The sequence below is a fragment of the Typopeltis vanoorti genome, chromosome 18 (genome assembly GCF_054136105.1).
Source record: "Typopeltis vanoorti isolate ZY-2024b chromosome 18, IOZ_Tvanoo_1.0, whole genome shotgun sequence".
In the NCBI taxonomy this organism is placed as follows: Eukaryota; Metazoa; Arthropoda; class Arachnida; order Uropygi; family Thelyphonidae; genus Typopeltis; species Typopeltis vanoorti.
The window spans coordinates 23043887-23059723 of record NC_143566.1 but is presented as its reverse complement, the minus strand read 5'-3'; the positions used below and the strand labels follow the sequence as shown (position 1 = coordinate 23059723).

Here is a 15837-nt window from a genome sequence, read left to right as displayed (position 1 = left end):
TGTCTTTCACCTTCATGCATTCATTCATACAAATACAAATACTCGCATTCTCTCTCCCTCTCCCCAAATATGGGTAGGAAGAAGTAGACCTAACCCTCTCGCATTGGGAGAAGCCTTCACCCAGTAGTGGAAAAGATATAGGCTGAATATCAATATGAGGTTAAAAATTAAGTGGGTCAAATTTCTTTGGTGTACATTAGGTAACATTTTTTGTCTTAGTATATGATAGCAAAAAGTTGAGAAGGTGAGTACAGATAATGAATTACATAGTAGAAAGAATGTGTAACAAGAGGGATTTGGAATATGCAGATATCTGGAATGTCTAATGAATAGATTATGATTGAATGCATTTGGAATTATTGCTGTTCTGGGGAGGAGAAATGTGTTGAGTAAGAGAAATTAAGTTGTCAGGATGATGGATTGCAGAGATGGGCTGATGTGACTACTGTGACTCAAGTGATTGAAGATGCTGATTTAATGATGCATTGCAGTATATTCGGAAACATAATTTAATGAATAGGGAATTTTTTAGTCAAAATAGCTTAGACATGTGAAGTGGGTAACCATAAGGTCCAAACCAATCAGAGTAGTGACCCTCTCCATAATGCATAGCATTATGCACATCTGAAAGGATGAGTTCTTTGCCTTATGGAATTCTTAGGCAGTTGATTTGAAGTTATCAGGCCTCTAAGGTAGCCTAATTGTGAAGATACTTCATGTGCAAAGTTTGTTTGCTTATATTTGGATAAAGGATTAAACAAGAATATAATTTCTTTACAAGTTTAATTTAGTGTGTGTGTGTGTGTGTGTGTGTGTGTGTGAGACAATATAAATTTTTGCCAATAAATGGACATATATAGAAACATTCATATGACTTCAACTCAGATAAAGTAAACACAAAGTTAGTTATTTATTAACAACATAAAATTAGTTTCATCCTAATCACACGAGACTTCAAGTGTGAAGGAAAAAATATCAAGAGGCAAACTTACAAATAGTAAAAGATTAACAAGTGTAGTGTTGTGTAGTAATTTTCTGAATTATTGGAATTCTACACAATACCATACTTGTTGTTACCTTTGAAAATTGGTGATCCAATTGCAAAGGATAGAAGGCAGACCACAACTGATGCAGTTTGCTGAGAAGCCCTGTTTGCCAGACTCTGTGAAATGTCCTGGAAATATCAAGTGCAACAGCACAGGTCTCCCTAAACCAACCATGGCACTTGTGCTAAGGTAGGTAATGTAGGCAAGAAGATCTTTTATGGATCTTACTGGCAGAATCTGTACTTTAGTCACTGATTAGCTAGCAGTTTCTAGGTGTAGAATAAGTTGACTTCTGATAATATTCCCAATTACTTTAGAGATCAGTGGTTTGATAGCAGACATTTTTCTCATTTTTTTGGAATGGACTGAATATTGGCTTGCTTCCATGCTGTGGGGAAAATGCCAGCTGAGTATAAATATGGTATACAGATGATAAAGCCAGTTGATATTATTAGAACCAGAAGCATTTGTGGTATCCAGGTTATTCAAAGAATTAGCTGAATATGGGTTTGTTTCCATGCTAGGACAGATATTAGGATATTACAGGTGATAAAGCACAGGTGTTATTTCAGGAATACATTCCTTAAGTACAATTGCTTTTTATCAGAACTAGAAGGTTTCTGGATATATCTATGTTTGTTTGCCTTTCTGGGAAAAAGGCAGTGCATTGTTTCTGATATAGTTGAAGTGATTTGACTTGGTCACCCACTGCAGGAGTCATTAGAGAAGGGTGATATCAGGAGGTCAGCTTGTCATTAGTGTTGTTGTTGCAGTAGTGCTATTTGGGTTCAGAAGCAGAAGTATAGATGGATTGAAAAAATTTACCTAGCATCTTTTGCAAGCAACCAGAAGGAAGGCACTATTTCTTCTGTGTGATTCAGTTTGCTTTGTAGGGTTTACAGTTATGTAACCATATTTGTCAAGCTCAATGTAGAACACAATGAAATTGTTAATAATGCCACACTACCATCATAAAAATGACTAATGACTGCTCTGCATGAATCTGTTGGTCCATTTACAGCCATTGACTCAAAGGACAAAATTGATGACTCAATTTCAATGTTAGAAAATCAGATAACTACATTCAGCTGCTACCACACACCCAAATTCTGACTGACTTCCAAATGAGATTAAAAACGTGATCCGTGAAAAGAATAGAGCCAGGTGCCAATACCACAGAATGCTGACAGGTGCTCAGTCTGGCTACAAAGGAAATTTGATATATGCTTATTTAAAAAAATCCCTAGAACACAGAGGACCAGTAGCTCTGGAAAATTACCAAAGCTCTACACACAGACTGTAAATCTCTCTTCCACCAATCTGTGGTGAACGTGGTCTGGTTTACCATGATGTGGACAAAGTTGAATCCTTTGCCAACAGCTTGGAGAAGCAGTGTAGTCCAAACTATACCCATGTAGATCTAGACTTCATCAGTAAACTATGCACTTAGGTATGTTGTACACTAAAATGCCCCATCCAACTGACATCATGTGCTGAGGTACATGAAATCACCAAATTTAACAATAGGAAAGCACTAGACCCAGATGGGATTTCTAACAAAATCATCAAATGCCTGCCATATAAAGTTGTAATGCACATTGTTACTGTTCTATCTATTCTATTCCCTCAGCCATACGGCTGGTGGTAGTAGCTAAATGCTACCATTCTAGGGAAGTCATTATGAGCAAGATGGTTTTCCATTGCCTTTCTTGCCGTACTATATCCTATGACTGTAGCCTGTGTGTTCACGGGGCCAGTTTGCCTGTTTGTGGAATGAAAAACCCTAGATAAACTGGTGGGAAAAACCCTGCTGTCCACTCCCAAGACTGGCTAACTTGGCTATAGCTGAGAAAGATCTTTAAGCTCCTCATGTCGTCGAAGGGAATCAAACCTGGGATACCCCTTCCCCAGGCATATGGTTGTGAAGCACATAGCCACTAGGCTAACTGCACAGACTGTTACTATTATTAATGCAATATTAAAATATCACCACTTCCCTGCATGATGGGAAGTAGCAAATATAATCTTACTCCCAAACTCAGATAAAGCATCACACCTTCCCTAAAACTATTGCCCAATCAGCCCACTTTCCTACCTAGGAAAAATAGCTGATAAGATAATATTAATAATAGCATATTAATAATATTAATCTTAATATGCTATTATTAATATTAATAGCATATTAAGATTAATATGCTATTAATATTAATAGCATCTCTGCTAAGTAATTTGAATTCCAGGAGAACCATTCCATAGAACAATCTCTGAATTGTGGAAAACATCAGCGTAGGGTTCAACTGCAAGCAGCACACAGGGGTTATCTTCCTGACATTGCCAAAGCATTTGACAAAAAATGGCACAATGGGCTTCTTTTTGAACTCCTGCAGATCAAATTGCTACTAGGACTGGTCAAACTTACCAAATCATACCTCAGCAACTGCAAAATCCATATGAAATTACAGGGAACTAGATCATCTGAATGCAACATCACTGCAGGTGTCTCCCAGTGCTCCCTACTATATCACCTCTGCTCTTTGCTATCTGTGTGACTGACATCCCACTTAACAGTTGCCACCACAATAGCTCTATTTGTGGATGATACTGCAGTAATGGTAACCTACATTCCACTCCTTAGAATCTAGGTTACCAACTGAAAAACTACAAAACACAGTCTCAGTACTAGAACAATGGTTCAAAAAATGGTGAATTGATGTTAATGCAGACAAGAGCACTACAGTGCTATTCACAAGAAGACATGTTCCAGGATGGTGAAATTATCTTGTTTGGCATCCCTCATTCCATGGCAACCAGTAGCCAAATATTTAGGGTACAACTTGACAAAATGCTTTTCTTTACAATTCATATCAATCATGTCTGCTAAAAAGTAAATAGAGGAGTGGACAGTTATACCTGTTATTGAATCATCATAGCCGGATAAGTATAGAACTTCAACTACTGCTATACAAGATGCTGGTTGGACCAGTCCTCATGTATGGCTCACCTGCATGGAGTCACACAGCAGATTTAAACATTAGCAAACTACAGATAATCCAAAACAAATGCTTACAAATAGCATTTAATATACTATGATTCATAAGAAATGTACAGCTGCACAGAAGAGAAGCCAATATCCCTGAGATCAAAAATTTCCTATGCAAAAAGGCTGCAAAATTCATTGCAGATGCTGCATCCCCCCCCCCCCCCACTGTCAAATCTGCTAAACAGTAGATTACAGTTAGCATGACCCTGCAAACCATGAACAGGTAAGTTTTTTTATAACCCACTGCCAGAAGCCCAAAGTAGGTGAGCCTAAGGCTCAATAATAATACATACCCAGTACGGTCTACCACCTAGCAGTAAACTAAAACAAATATCTCAGGATACATATCCCAAAAAACCATACCGAATATTTTTTTTTCTTTATTCAAAAAAAATAATAAATCTTACTGGTAGTCAATACCCCACAATGGGCAATCCAAGTGCTCAATAATATTCCTTAATCCAGAAATTTCATTGCTACTCCAACAAAGGGATAAAGGACCACAAGTCCAATCAATATTCTTGCTGCATGTATTGTTTGTAAATATTTACATGCCTATTCTTTTCCATCAATAGTTTCTTTCCTGTGCTGTACTTCTATCAAAAAAAATCACAGGTAAACTCCAGTGATTTTTCAGGTAAATTCACAGGTAAATTTTGTTCCTCTTCAGTGATTTCCTTTACTGTGGACTTTTGGAACATTCACTTGCCTTCTGATGAAAAGAGTATAGTCAGCATTTTCAGCATTCTGGCAATAAAAATAAGGAGACTATAGGTTAATTAACTTTTTTGCCAGCTCACCATTAAAATAGAGGGTTAATTTCAGCAATCATCATTTTCTCATGTATCTCCATGAAGTCTGAGATGTTTTGGTGTCCCATACTAATGTTATTTACACAACTCCCACCATACTTGTCCCTGAACTCATTTCCCAACAAATCACTCAAAACTGCTTCTGGTAACCTATCCCATCCATTGAATTGAGCCCTCACACCCTTGCTAACCCTTTTCTTTCCATTAAATAAAAATTTAATAAATAATTAAATAAAACTGATTCCAATATTAATTCAGTAAATTTGTAAATCTGAGTAGCCATTTCCAATTTTTTGTATAACTATATTTCTAAAACTTTGTACATTAAACCCTCTATTTAACAGTCCTCGGATTTAATGGACAAAATTTCTGGTCCATATGTTATTGTGAAAATTAGAGCCCTGTCAATTTTAAAATGCTTTTAACCAAGATTTGCTTATATTTAAATTAACCGGTTATTTTTTGTTGTTAACTTCCTGTTATTTTTAACAAATTTTGGTGAATAGGCCATCATATGTTGGAAAAACACAGTAGTAATTTAGCCGACAAAAATGAGTCACTGCTCATAAAACATGTTTGGCGAATGATTAGGACTTGATCACACCAATCGCACTGTAATTCGTTCTTTTGTCATGTGGCGCGACTTTTTGTGGCAGTTTTATTATAAAAATTTTCATAATTTTAGGGAGTTAATTATAAAAAATAGCAGAATTCAAAAGTTCAAAAAAACTTGATAGTTATTTCAAAGCAGGATTACCTAAATCAAGCGCCTCAACATCGAACATTAACTTATCTAAAAGTTCTATGTAAAACATTTTTTTTGTTATTACATTGCTAATATATTAATAAAATTGCAGTATAATGTTACAGGTATTTTTATTTTAAAAAATTTGCGATTTAACGGACACCCCTTAGCCCCTATTAGTCGATTAAATCGAGGGTTTACCGTATTTCTAAATCTGCTACCATTCATTAATTTTCCTAATGTCTATGTAGGGATGTGCAGTTGCTGCTGGCTACTGTGCTGCCACCCATTTGGATGTTGTATTGGTGAAGCTTGAAAAAGTTGCTGCTGGAGATAGAAAAAACTCAAGTATATTACAGTTTTTTAAGGTAATGAGTCCAAAACATGGTTTTTAAAAATATTCACATATGAAGGTGGGGCTAGCATGTAAAGTTGTATGTAGGTAGTTATGTGAGCTGTTAATATCATTGTATTGTATTTATTTGTATATTATATCTATTGTATCACTTGTGCTCCTGCATTTTATCATTGTTGTGTTTTTCATCGAAATTAATCATTACCGTATATTCCGGTGTACAAGTCGACCTGGCGTACAAGTCAATATTGGAATTTTTTGAGTTTATTTGAGTTTTTATAGTATAATCGTTGTATAAGTTGACTCAAAAAATTTCTTTAAAAATAAAAATTATGACAGTTTTTAAGTAAAATTTTTATACAGGCGTCAACCACCAGGATCATAATTGCCTTTTTAGTCCTTCCATTCTTTGTTTTAGTAAAAGATATAAAATACCTAGTTGACAAATGAAATTTTATTTCGTATTGACCAGTTGACCAATAGTGAACTAAAGTGCAATGGCTCCTTTTAAAAGAATGAAATATGACGCTAGTTTTAAGCGCAAAGTGATTAAATTTGCAAAAGAAAATACTGTGTTGCTGCACGTCAGTTCGGAGTAAACGAAAAACTAGTTCGCGATTGGAGAAAAAATGAAACTTTAATAATGAAAATGCCAAAAAATAAGTGTGCATTACAGAAAGGAATTTGTAAGCGGCCTATTCTGGAAAATAATGTTGCGGATTGGGTTCGAGAAAATCACCAAAATGGACTCGTTATAATGAGAAATAATATTCGTTTATTTGCTTTGAAGTGAGGCAAAGCAAATAAAAATGACAGCAAAAACTTCAAAGCTGCAGTGAGTTGGTGTAGCTGGTTTATGGAAAGGAAAAATTTAGTGCTTCGACCTAAAAACGAAAATCGCACAGAAGCTGCCAAAGGATTTCGATGGTGAGTTATTAAGTTTTCAAAGATTTATAATTGCTAAAAGAAAGCAAAAAAAATTATTTATTGTCTCAAATCGGAAATATGGATGAAATGGAAGTAAAACTATTTGTTTAAAAACAACAGGACATGAACTGTACTGATGGTACTAAATTAAAATCTATGATAATTTTTAAAAGAAAAACAATGCCAAAGATCAAAATTCCAAGAAACGTTTTTGTCCATGTTCATAAGAATGGTTGGATGGACGAAGCAGGAGTTAAGCTGTGGATAAAAAATATTTGGAATACATGACAAAGTGCATTAAAAAATCTAAACAGTCTTTTAGTGTGGGACATGTTCAAATCCTATTTAACAGAGAGCACAAAATCTTTATTAAGAGAGAATAATGCCAATATGGCAGTGATTCCAATTGGGTTAACTTCACTAGTGTGACCGTTGGATGTTTGTATAAACAAGCCGTTTAAAGACAGTTTACGAAAACAGTGGAATGCAAGGAGAGAAAAGTTACACAAAAGGAGGACCAATGCGACATGCGTCTTTGGTAACTGTGTGTGAATGGGTAGCGAAAGCATGGGATGAAATAAAACCAGATACAGTAATAAAATATTTTAAAAAATATGCTATATCTAACAAATTAGATGGCTCTGAAGATGATTTTGTTTACAATGATGATGAAATTGATGCTAAATCTGATGGAGAAAACGAATACAATTTATATGACGATATACCAGAAGAAATTACAGAACCAGAGTACAATGAACTTTTCATACATTCAGACAGGGAAAATTAAATTTTAATTATGTAGTTACCTATCTATTTTCTTTTGTAAATAAATAATTATACAACATATAAATAATTTTTTCTGTAAATAAATTTGATATAAGTTGAAATATTTTTACTTATTTACCCTTTTTGTATATTGCTAATAAATTTAATAGAGTATGATATGTACTAGTTTTTTCTTGGAAAGCAGTCAATTTTTGACCCGCCGTATAAGTCGACCTAAAAAATTTAGTACTTTTTTCAATGCTGAAAAGTCGACTCATATGCCGGAATATACGGTAAACAGAAATCTTAACAGCAGGTGCAGGTGCTAAGGAGTGGATTACTTCTCCACAACCTGTAAATACTTATAATAGTGGATTAAATCAGCCATCTTTCCATTTCTAAATCAGCCATGTGTAAGCACCCTTCCTACACCTACTGTAGGAAGCAAAGATGGCAGCAACAAAAGCCAACTACGAACAAGTACCCCATGGCTCCAGCGGTGCCGCCGATCACTGCTGACAAACCCACAATATTTCGCAGCTATAAAACTGGTGTCACAGATTTAAAAAAAAAAAAAAAAAAAGGGGTATATTCTGCTAGTTCTGTTGCCAGGTGCTGCACACTTCCTGTGCCAGCATAGACGAATTGGCGCACTAGCTATTTATCAACCTTAACCAGCCCTTTATCTGTTCACTGCACCTCCCTTCTGTAAAACAAGTCCTGAACATAGGTAAACGAGTTGGAAACCTCGAACAGCACATCAATGCTGATAACAGAACTTTTTCCTCTAAAATATACGAGCAGTGGAAGCCAAGCTCGAACAAATTGATGACCAGTGCCGCAATGCAAGTTCACCTTTGCCTAGGAATGAACTCCGCAACCTAATCGCATCAACAGTATGCAACTCGATGGAGACCACAAACAAAAAATTCAACACCGTTATTCTGAACTTTCCAATGGAAAACAGAAAACCAATAAAAGAAGACATCAACAAATTAGCAGAAGAATGCAACATCAATTCTAAAAATATTTAAGTGCCATCATTTCGGACCCATAAATAAAAGAAAGGATGGAACAAACTTTCCACGCCTCATAAAAGCGACTTGTGACACTCTGATAAGCACATCTAAATTAATACAGCTATCAGCAACAAGTTCAAAGACAATTGCCTGCATTGTGCATATGCACTCGACCAGACCTAACATTTGCACAGAGGGAACAAGGATGCCATCTTCATAGAGAACTTGAAGAAATACGTCAAAATGGAGACACCAGTTGGATCATCGACTACAAGCAAGTTAAATTGGTACAAAAATCAAGTAATGCTACTAGTAGCCACCATGGAAACCAGTTGGCAGGGACTGCATAGGAAATGTGCAAGACCCTTGCAGTCAAATATATGCCTCACAGAACCTTGCACTTCACCAATCCATGTCCTAAACTGCAACCTTAATAGAGTCCATTACCACCTTCAGTCTACCAAACCCCACCTACTCTTTCTGGCAAAAACTCAAATCTCACTCCCCCCCCTTCAGCACTATTTATCTCAACCTTCCAAACTACACACTTTTTAACTCCTTTCGACCCAAGGGTGGCATCTCTGCATGCATCTGCTCTGACATACCTTGCCAGAGAACACCCAACCTAGAATTGCCCAACTTTGATCCTTTTTGGTTGAAAATATCCATTCCTCGTTCAGTCAAATTCATTTGCTGTCTCTATCACTCCCCTAGTGCAACCAAACACTCTGAGCTCTTTAATTTTCTCTCCTTAAAAATTGATTTTCTCCAGTCCCACTTTCTCAATAGTGAAATTATCCTCCTAGGAGATTTTAATGTCCACAACCCCAGCTGGCTTTCCTCCTCCAGTTGTACATATCTTGGATGGAGATGCTGAAACATTTGCCATTACTAATGATCAAATAGTGAAAGTAGATGGCCGCTAGGCAATTCTGACCACTATCTAGTGTGCATCTTCTTTCTCGTGCAACAACACTTACATACAAGTCACTCCGATACAAGAGTAGTTTCACATTATAACAGTGCCAAGTGGGACAGCCTGTGCAACTTCTGTGCCACATTCCCATGGTTGGACTATTACTTTCAGCCATCCAACCCAAACATATGTTGCTATTTTATTGGTAGTATGAAAAACCAGGCCAGATTTTTATGCATGACTTACATCATTAGTATGTTCTTTCATATGAATCTCTCTCTCTCTCCTGCGTGTCTTTCCAGTATAAGGATAAAACATGCTCAGAAAATGCCATGGATAAAATTGCTGATTTGTTTGCAGTAATAAAACTGAAAAATTGCCTTCATGCTAATAACAGAAGTCTCCATGATGCCGAAGTCACCAAAACAACCTCATTCACAAGTTAAGAGGCCAGGTGTATATAAGATTGTCTGTCCTTGATCTGGCTGTATAGTGAAAACAGCACAGATAAAATTCCACAGGAGTGGAAAGAATGTATTTTAATCTTTTTGCACAAGGGCAATGCAAAGAATAATTTGTCTATCAGCCTATCAATAGTAATTAGCTCTATCTTTATAGTAATGCTGAAGATGTTGGAAGCATTGTTAAGAACTTAGGTACAGAAATGAGGGGATGGAGAATCTGTACTGCACAATGAACAGCATGAGTTTACTAAGAGCATGACATGTTTTGAGTAACTTTGCTGACATTTTATCATGGTTGTCCAAGTTTAAACAAAATGGCAGAGGAAAGATTAGCAAAACTTATTTTTTATATTTTTTTTTTGCCAGGATGATAGAAAAAAGATCCAGAGGATGGGATGACCAAGGTTTAGGTGGATTTGTAAAATCTCACACAATAAGTCACTTTAAGTTAACTTATCGAGCTTGGTTTTACAAGGGTTTCAAATCAAAATATAAAGAAAATACAATGTTTTTTTTTTCTTAAATATAAATTAACTACTTTGTAGAATGTATTCAATAGATATTACCTGTGTAACTATAGTGTGTAAAACCAGACGAAAGGGATTATGCCTTATTAGTATAGTGAGCCAGCAAAAAAAAAAAAAATGGATGTTAAGCTGGCCAGATTAAAGAATAAATAAGATGAGCACATCGAAACTTGCAAACATTTAGACACCTAAAACAAAGACTTACGTCAAAAGAGAACAAGAGTAACGTCATCACGCCAGAGGGTGGTTGCAGACACTTTGGGAGTCGAAACAAAAAACAAGGAGGATTTTTAAGGGGCTGACAAGGAAAAAAAAGGGAGGGAAGAGAAGAGGAAGGAAGGATGAGATGATTGGAAGTTCTGGGTTGGAAGTTTTGGTAGCTCGGACATCGTGATCCTGAGAGTATACTCATGGTTTATCGTTGGAGTTTCGTTGACGGTCCTCTTTCCTGAAGTTTTCTGGACATTTCCCAAGGCAATTCTGCCGATGTATCCCACAGTATAGCAAACTGCGCTCCCTGCGATTTTAAGCACAACAGACCAGGATCTGATGGACATATGTTGAAGAAGGTGAAATCATAGTCTCCTTGACTACCTACTAGTGTAAACAACAGGTAGTCGCAACTGAGGAAGAAGGAAAGATATCATTTGCTACTCGGACCAGGACAACCGTGACGGTATGTAACGTACTGAAACATCCAAGTTAAAAAAGTATCCAGATCAAGGCAAAGACACAAGATGTTCCAATGGAAACTTTATTCGTAGTGAAAAACTGTTTATAGAAAAAAAAACTGTGAGTAATCACATCATACGATGTTCTTGGATTGTAAATAGGTATAACTGTATGTGTTAAGCAAGAGTCTATCCTAATCCTGTAAATTGCTAAGTAGTGTGTTAGAGTTGTGTGTAAGCAAAAATGTATATGTTTTATTATGCAGTGTATTTTTCTGAGGCTAGTTAAGCTGGGAGAAACAGCTATTTTTCATTACTTGTCTAGTATGTAATTACAACTTTCTAGTTAGAATAAATGTTTTGTTGAACAACATTCTGTTCTGATCATTGCCAATGCATTATCTTAAAAAAATTATGAACCTCTGTGTTAATTAGATATTGCCACAATCTGCTGTAAGGATAAGAGAAATTAGACTAGATATTGCTTTTAATGCATTTTTCAATTCCTCACTCTCTATTGTTCAGTCTGGCTGATGCAGTCATAAAATAAATGAATTTGTCAGACTGAAGAGTACGAGAAATTGAATAAGCTGCAATCGTGTAGCCAGTGATAACTATATTTAAAGTCTGCTACACATGTAATAGGAACAAAAGGGCAAGAGCAGGAAGAAAAGGAAAATAACATCATAATGTAGATAAGCGTTGTGAGACAGCACAGTCGATCCGTTATAAAGGATTAAATATAAGGCAAGCAAGATTTTTCTTTAAATTGGCACAGTCTAAGAAATAATAACATCAAAACTTTACAATTTTACAAATGGTGCAGGCAAAAAGTAATTTTACAGATTAATACAGTAAGATGTGCCTTAAAAGACTGAAAAAGATATGGTAATATTGGAGTCTTGACGTAACAGATAAATTTGGAGGAAAGATGTTGATATAACTTTAGTAATCTATTTTTTGAATAATACAATCTTTCCTCGGTTATTTATACCTTTGTGTTGTTTTATGTATGACATTATGTAGCTCTTGCTATTTCCAATCAACCCATTGCTCACAGTCTATCTTGTAATTAACTGTCATCGTCACTGATGAGGGCCTGTAATATTCAGGCGGAAATATATGGCTTTAAATAAATATTTACTTATGTACATGTAGGTTTCTGTGGTTAAGCACTTCTAAAGTTTTCGGTATTGAGACCACATTGTAATATAAGGAGTTTATTAAAAATAAACAATTAAAACCCCGACAAGTTTCATGTGTCATAAGACTTCAGGGGTAATAGTAATGATACATAAAAACTTTACACGAGAAAAGCCTATTAATGATTAATTATAATTAATCTTAATTATTATAATTACTAATTAATTATAATTAATATTAATTATAACTATAAAATTATAAAAAAGCATATTAATGATTAATTATAATTAATCTTAATTATTATAATTATTGATTAATTATAATTAATATTAATTATAACTATAAAATTATAAAAAAGCCTATTAATGATTAATAATCCCAAACATATTAGATGTTTGGGATTATTTCACAACTGTTAAATAATTGATAAACCAGAATACAAATGATCCATTCATTACTGCATGCGTGTTGGAACATTGCTAGTTGTTGCTATCATGTTTTGTGGTATCATGCTTGCTATATCCTAGTTCTGTGACAGTTAAATTTTTGATGAAAGCAGACCATACGTGATGTAAAATTAACCTTGATTTTTATTGCATTGTGTAGGGATCCTAAGCATTTATGAGGCTTCTTTAAATTTACTTGTGAAACAATTATTATCAATAAATGACACTTTTGTTTGTTGCCAGAGTATTTGATGTAGTGGTTGCAGGGAATACCAGACCTGATTTTTGCTCCCTTATTTTTTTTTTGACATCTTTTACATGTTCAGACATGCAGATCTTGGCCTACATGACAAATTCCACAAGAGCAATGAATCTCATAGATGCCTGGTTTTTTCACGGAGTGATGTGGAGGTTTTGGTAGATGTAGGAATATTGATACTTTTTGTAAAGTGTTAAAAAAGCCACTTTTTTTATGTTGTACTCACGAAGCAATGCAGCCACTTTGGCCATGACATTTTTGATGTAATACAGCTTGATTGCATTCTTGAAATCTGTTTAAGTAAGGGAGTCGCAGGAGATGTATTAAGAATTTTTCTGATTGTCTTGGGTTCAAAATCATTAAGTGAGAGATTCTGCATCAGGTAGTACAGTTCTTCCTTCCTTTTAATTGGTGTGCTAGATATATATTGTATGCCCTGTCTCTTAAAGTTTTAATAATGCCTATCTTTTGCAATGGATGGTGGTGTGAAGCGGTATTTAAAAATCTTCCAGTTGTGGAAGGTTTTCTGTATATTGAAAAGGATCATCTTTTTTTTCCTGTTCGTTTACTTCGACAAGGATACAAATGAAAGGTAATTTTTTGTGCTGTTCTAGTTCAATAGTAAACTTTATATTGGGATGCAAGTTGTTCAGATAATCTTTGAAAGCAATCAGCTCATCCACCGTTCCTGACCAAATGACGAAAATAGAATCGATGTAACATAGCCATATGTTTGTTTTTTTGCTGATAGGTTTTAAATGCATCAGTTTTGAAATTTTCCATAATTAGGTTGGCTAGGGCTGGAGAAAGGGGGGGAATCCATAGCAAGTCCTTTTTGTTCCCAATATTGTCTTGAAATATGAAAAAAAAAAAGTGTTTTTCATGCAGTGTTTGAATAGTCCTACAGTGTTCAGTGGGAAAAGATTTCTAAGTAGGGATCCTACTTGGAAATCTTGACTATATTGAAACTTGCTGAGATGTCTGATGGATCTATATTTATATCTTATGCCTTTTCAATAAAATGCAAACTATTCTTTAATAATGATTCTGTTTTTCTTATATGTGGTGATATCATGTTTGATAGACTTATTTTCTAAGTTTGAGGTTGGAGAATCTCTCTCTCCCATTCTACAATTGGCTGTAACGGAATATCTTTTTTTGTGAATTTTGAATGCACCATAAATTCTTGGGACCAATGGATGTTTTTATGAAAAACTTCTTTTTTTTTTTTTTTTTAAAAAAATTTTCTGGCCAATTAGCTAACTTTTTGATGAAGTCATTGGTTTTATTATGTGTGTACCATGTGGGATCCCTGTCTAAAGATGAATAGATATTGGAATCCTCTAATAGGTTGTTCATTTTTCTTGCATATTCATCTGAATTCATACCTACTGTTGCATTTCCTTTATCTGCCTTGATTATTACTGTGTTTTTATCTTGTCTTAATTCTTTAAAGGCCATGAATTTCAATTTAGGTAACTAATAAGGCCTGAAGTTTGTATTCGGATGAGATCTGCCAATCTCTAGGAAGCATGTGGATTCCTTTTTTAATCTGTGCTAAATTTGGTCGAGTTAAAGAAGAGGCTAAGTCAAAGAAGAAGAGAAAAAGAATAAGAAAGAAAAAATCTTCTGGTAGTTCATAAATGCTAGATTAATTAATGATAGAATTGTTTATAATGAGAGAAAGAGCCATGTAGAATTAAAAAAATAAAATAGATGAAAATATAAAAAAGCTGGGTTGATTTTACACAATAAGTTGGAAAAAGGTATTAATGGGAACAATAATAATATACTAATAATTACTAAAATAAAGAGCCAAAAGACTTCAGTTCGCCAATGCCAAATTATTATTATTATTACGGGCGACTCCAGGGAGTTCTTAGATTCATCGAGGGAGGCCCTAAACATCATGTCCACACAACTCTTCAATATTCCCACAGTATCTATCATACTTCGCCTTGAACTCATTCACAGTCATGGCACCCACAACACATTCTGACAGCTTATTCCACTCATTTACCACTCTAAAAGTAAAGAACCCAGCTCTAACACCCTTGCTAACCACACTCTTGCCCAGCTTCCATAGGTGTCCCCTAGTTCTCCCACCACCAGTCCTGATCTCAAAAATATCCTCTGAATTAATCCTATAGAAACTCTTTAGCAATTTGAATGTCTCAATCATATCTTCCCTTTTCTGCCTATCAACCAATTTCTGCAACCAACAAATCTTCGACCTGTACTCATAAGGTTCATTCCAGACCTGCTATCATCTTGGTCACTCGCCTCTGGATCCTCTCCACCTCCTCAGCATAAAGAAGAAACCTAGGTGACCAAATCTGGGCACAGTAGTCGAGATGAGGTCTTATCAAAGGCTCGGTACAGAGGTACGATAACTTGCTTGTCTCTGCTCGTCAAAGTATTTTTCAACAACCAAGTGAGTTTATGAGCTGATTTAGACATTTTTGCAATGTGTGTCCCCCCTTGCAGGAATATATTCATCAGCATCCTCAAGTTGCCTTAATGTGGACTACTTAAAAGGCATAGGCACTGCCCAATCATCTATATATTTGCCTTTTATTACTCTTTCACTCTCTGGCCAGTGAAACCTTATCAAGATGGACTAATAAAAGGCAAATATATAGATGCTTGGGCAGCACCTATGTCTTTTAAGTAGTACACACTAAGGCAACTTGGATGTTGAG

General features: G+C 35.3%; 1 protein-coding gene across 2 annotated transcripts in view; it reads left to right on the top strand.

Moving 5' to 3' along the window:
* c11.1 (maestro heat like repeat family protein c11.1) overlaps positions 1–15837 on the top strand; it is a 763927-nt gene that overhangs the window by 309231 nt on the left and 438859 nt on the right. For both annotated transcript variants that reach the window (XM_090407949.1, XM_090407950.1), the window contains exon 19: positions 5895–6011. In XM_090407949.1, the coding sequence (XP_090264075.1) occupies positions 5895–6011 (117 nt within the window). The remainder of the gene's footprint in view (positions 1–5894; positions 6012–15837) is intronic.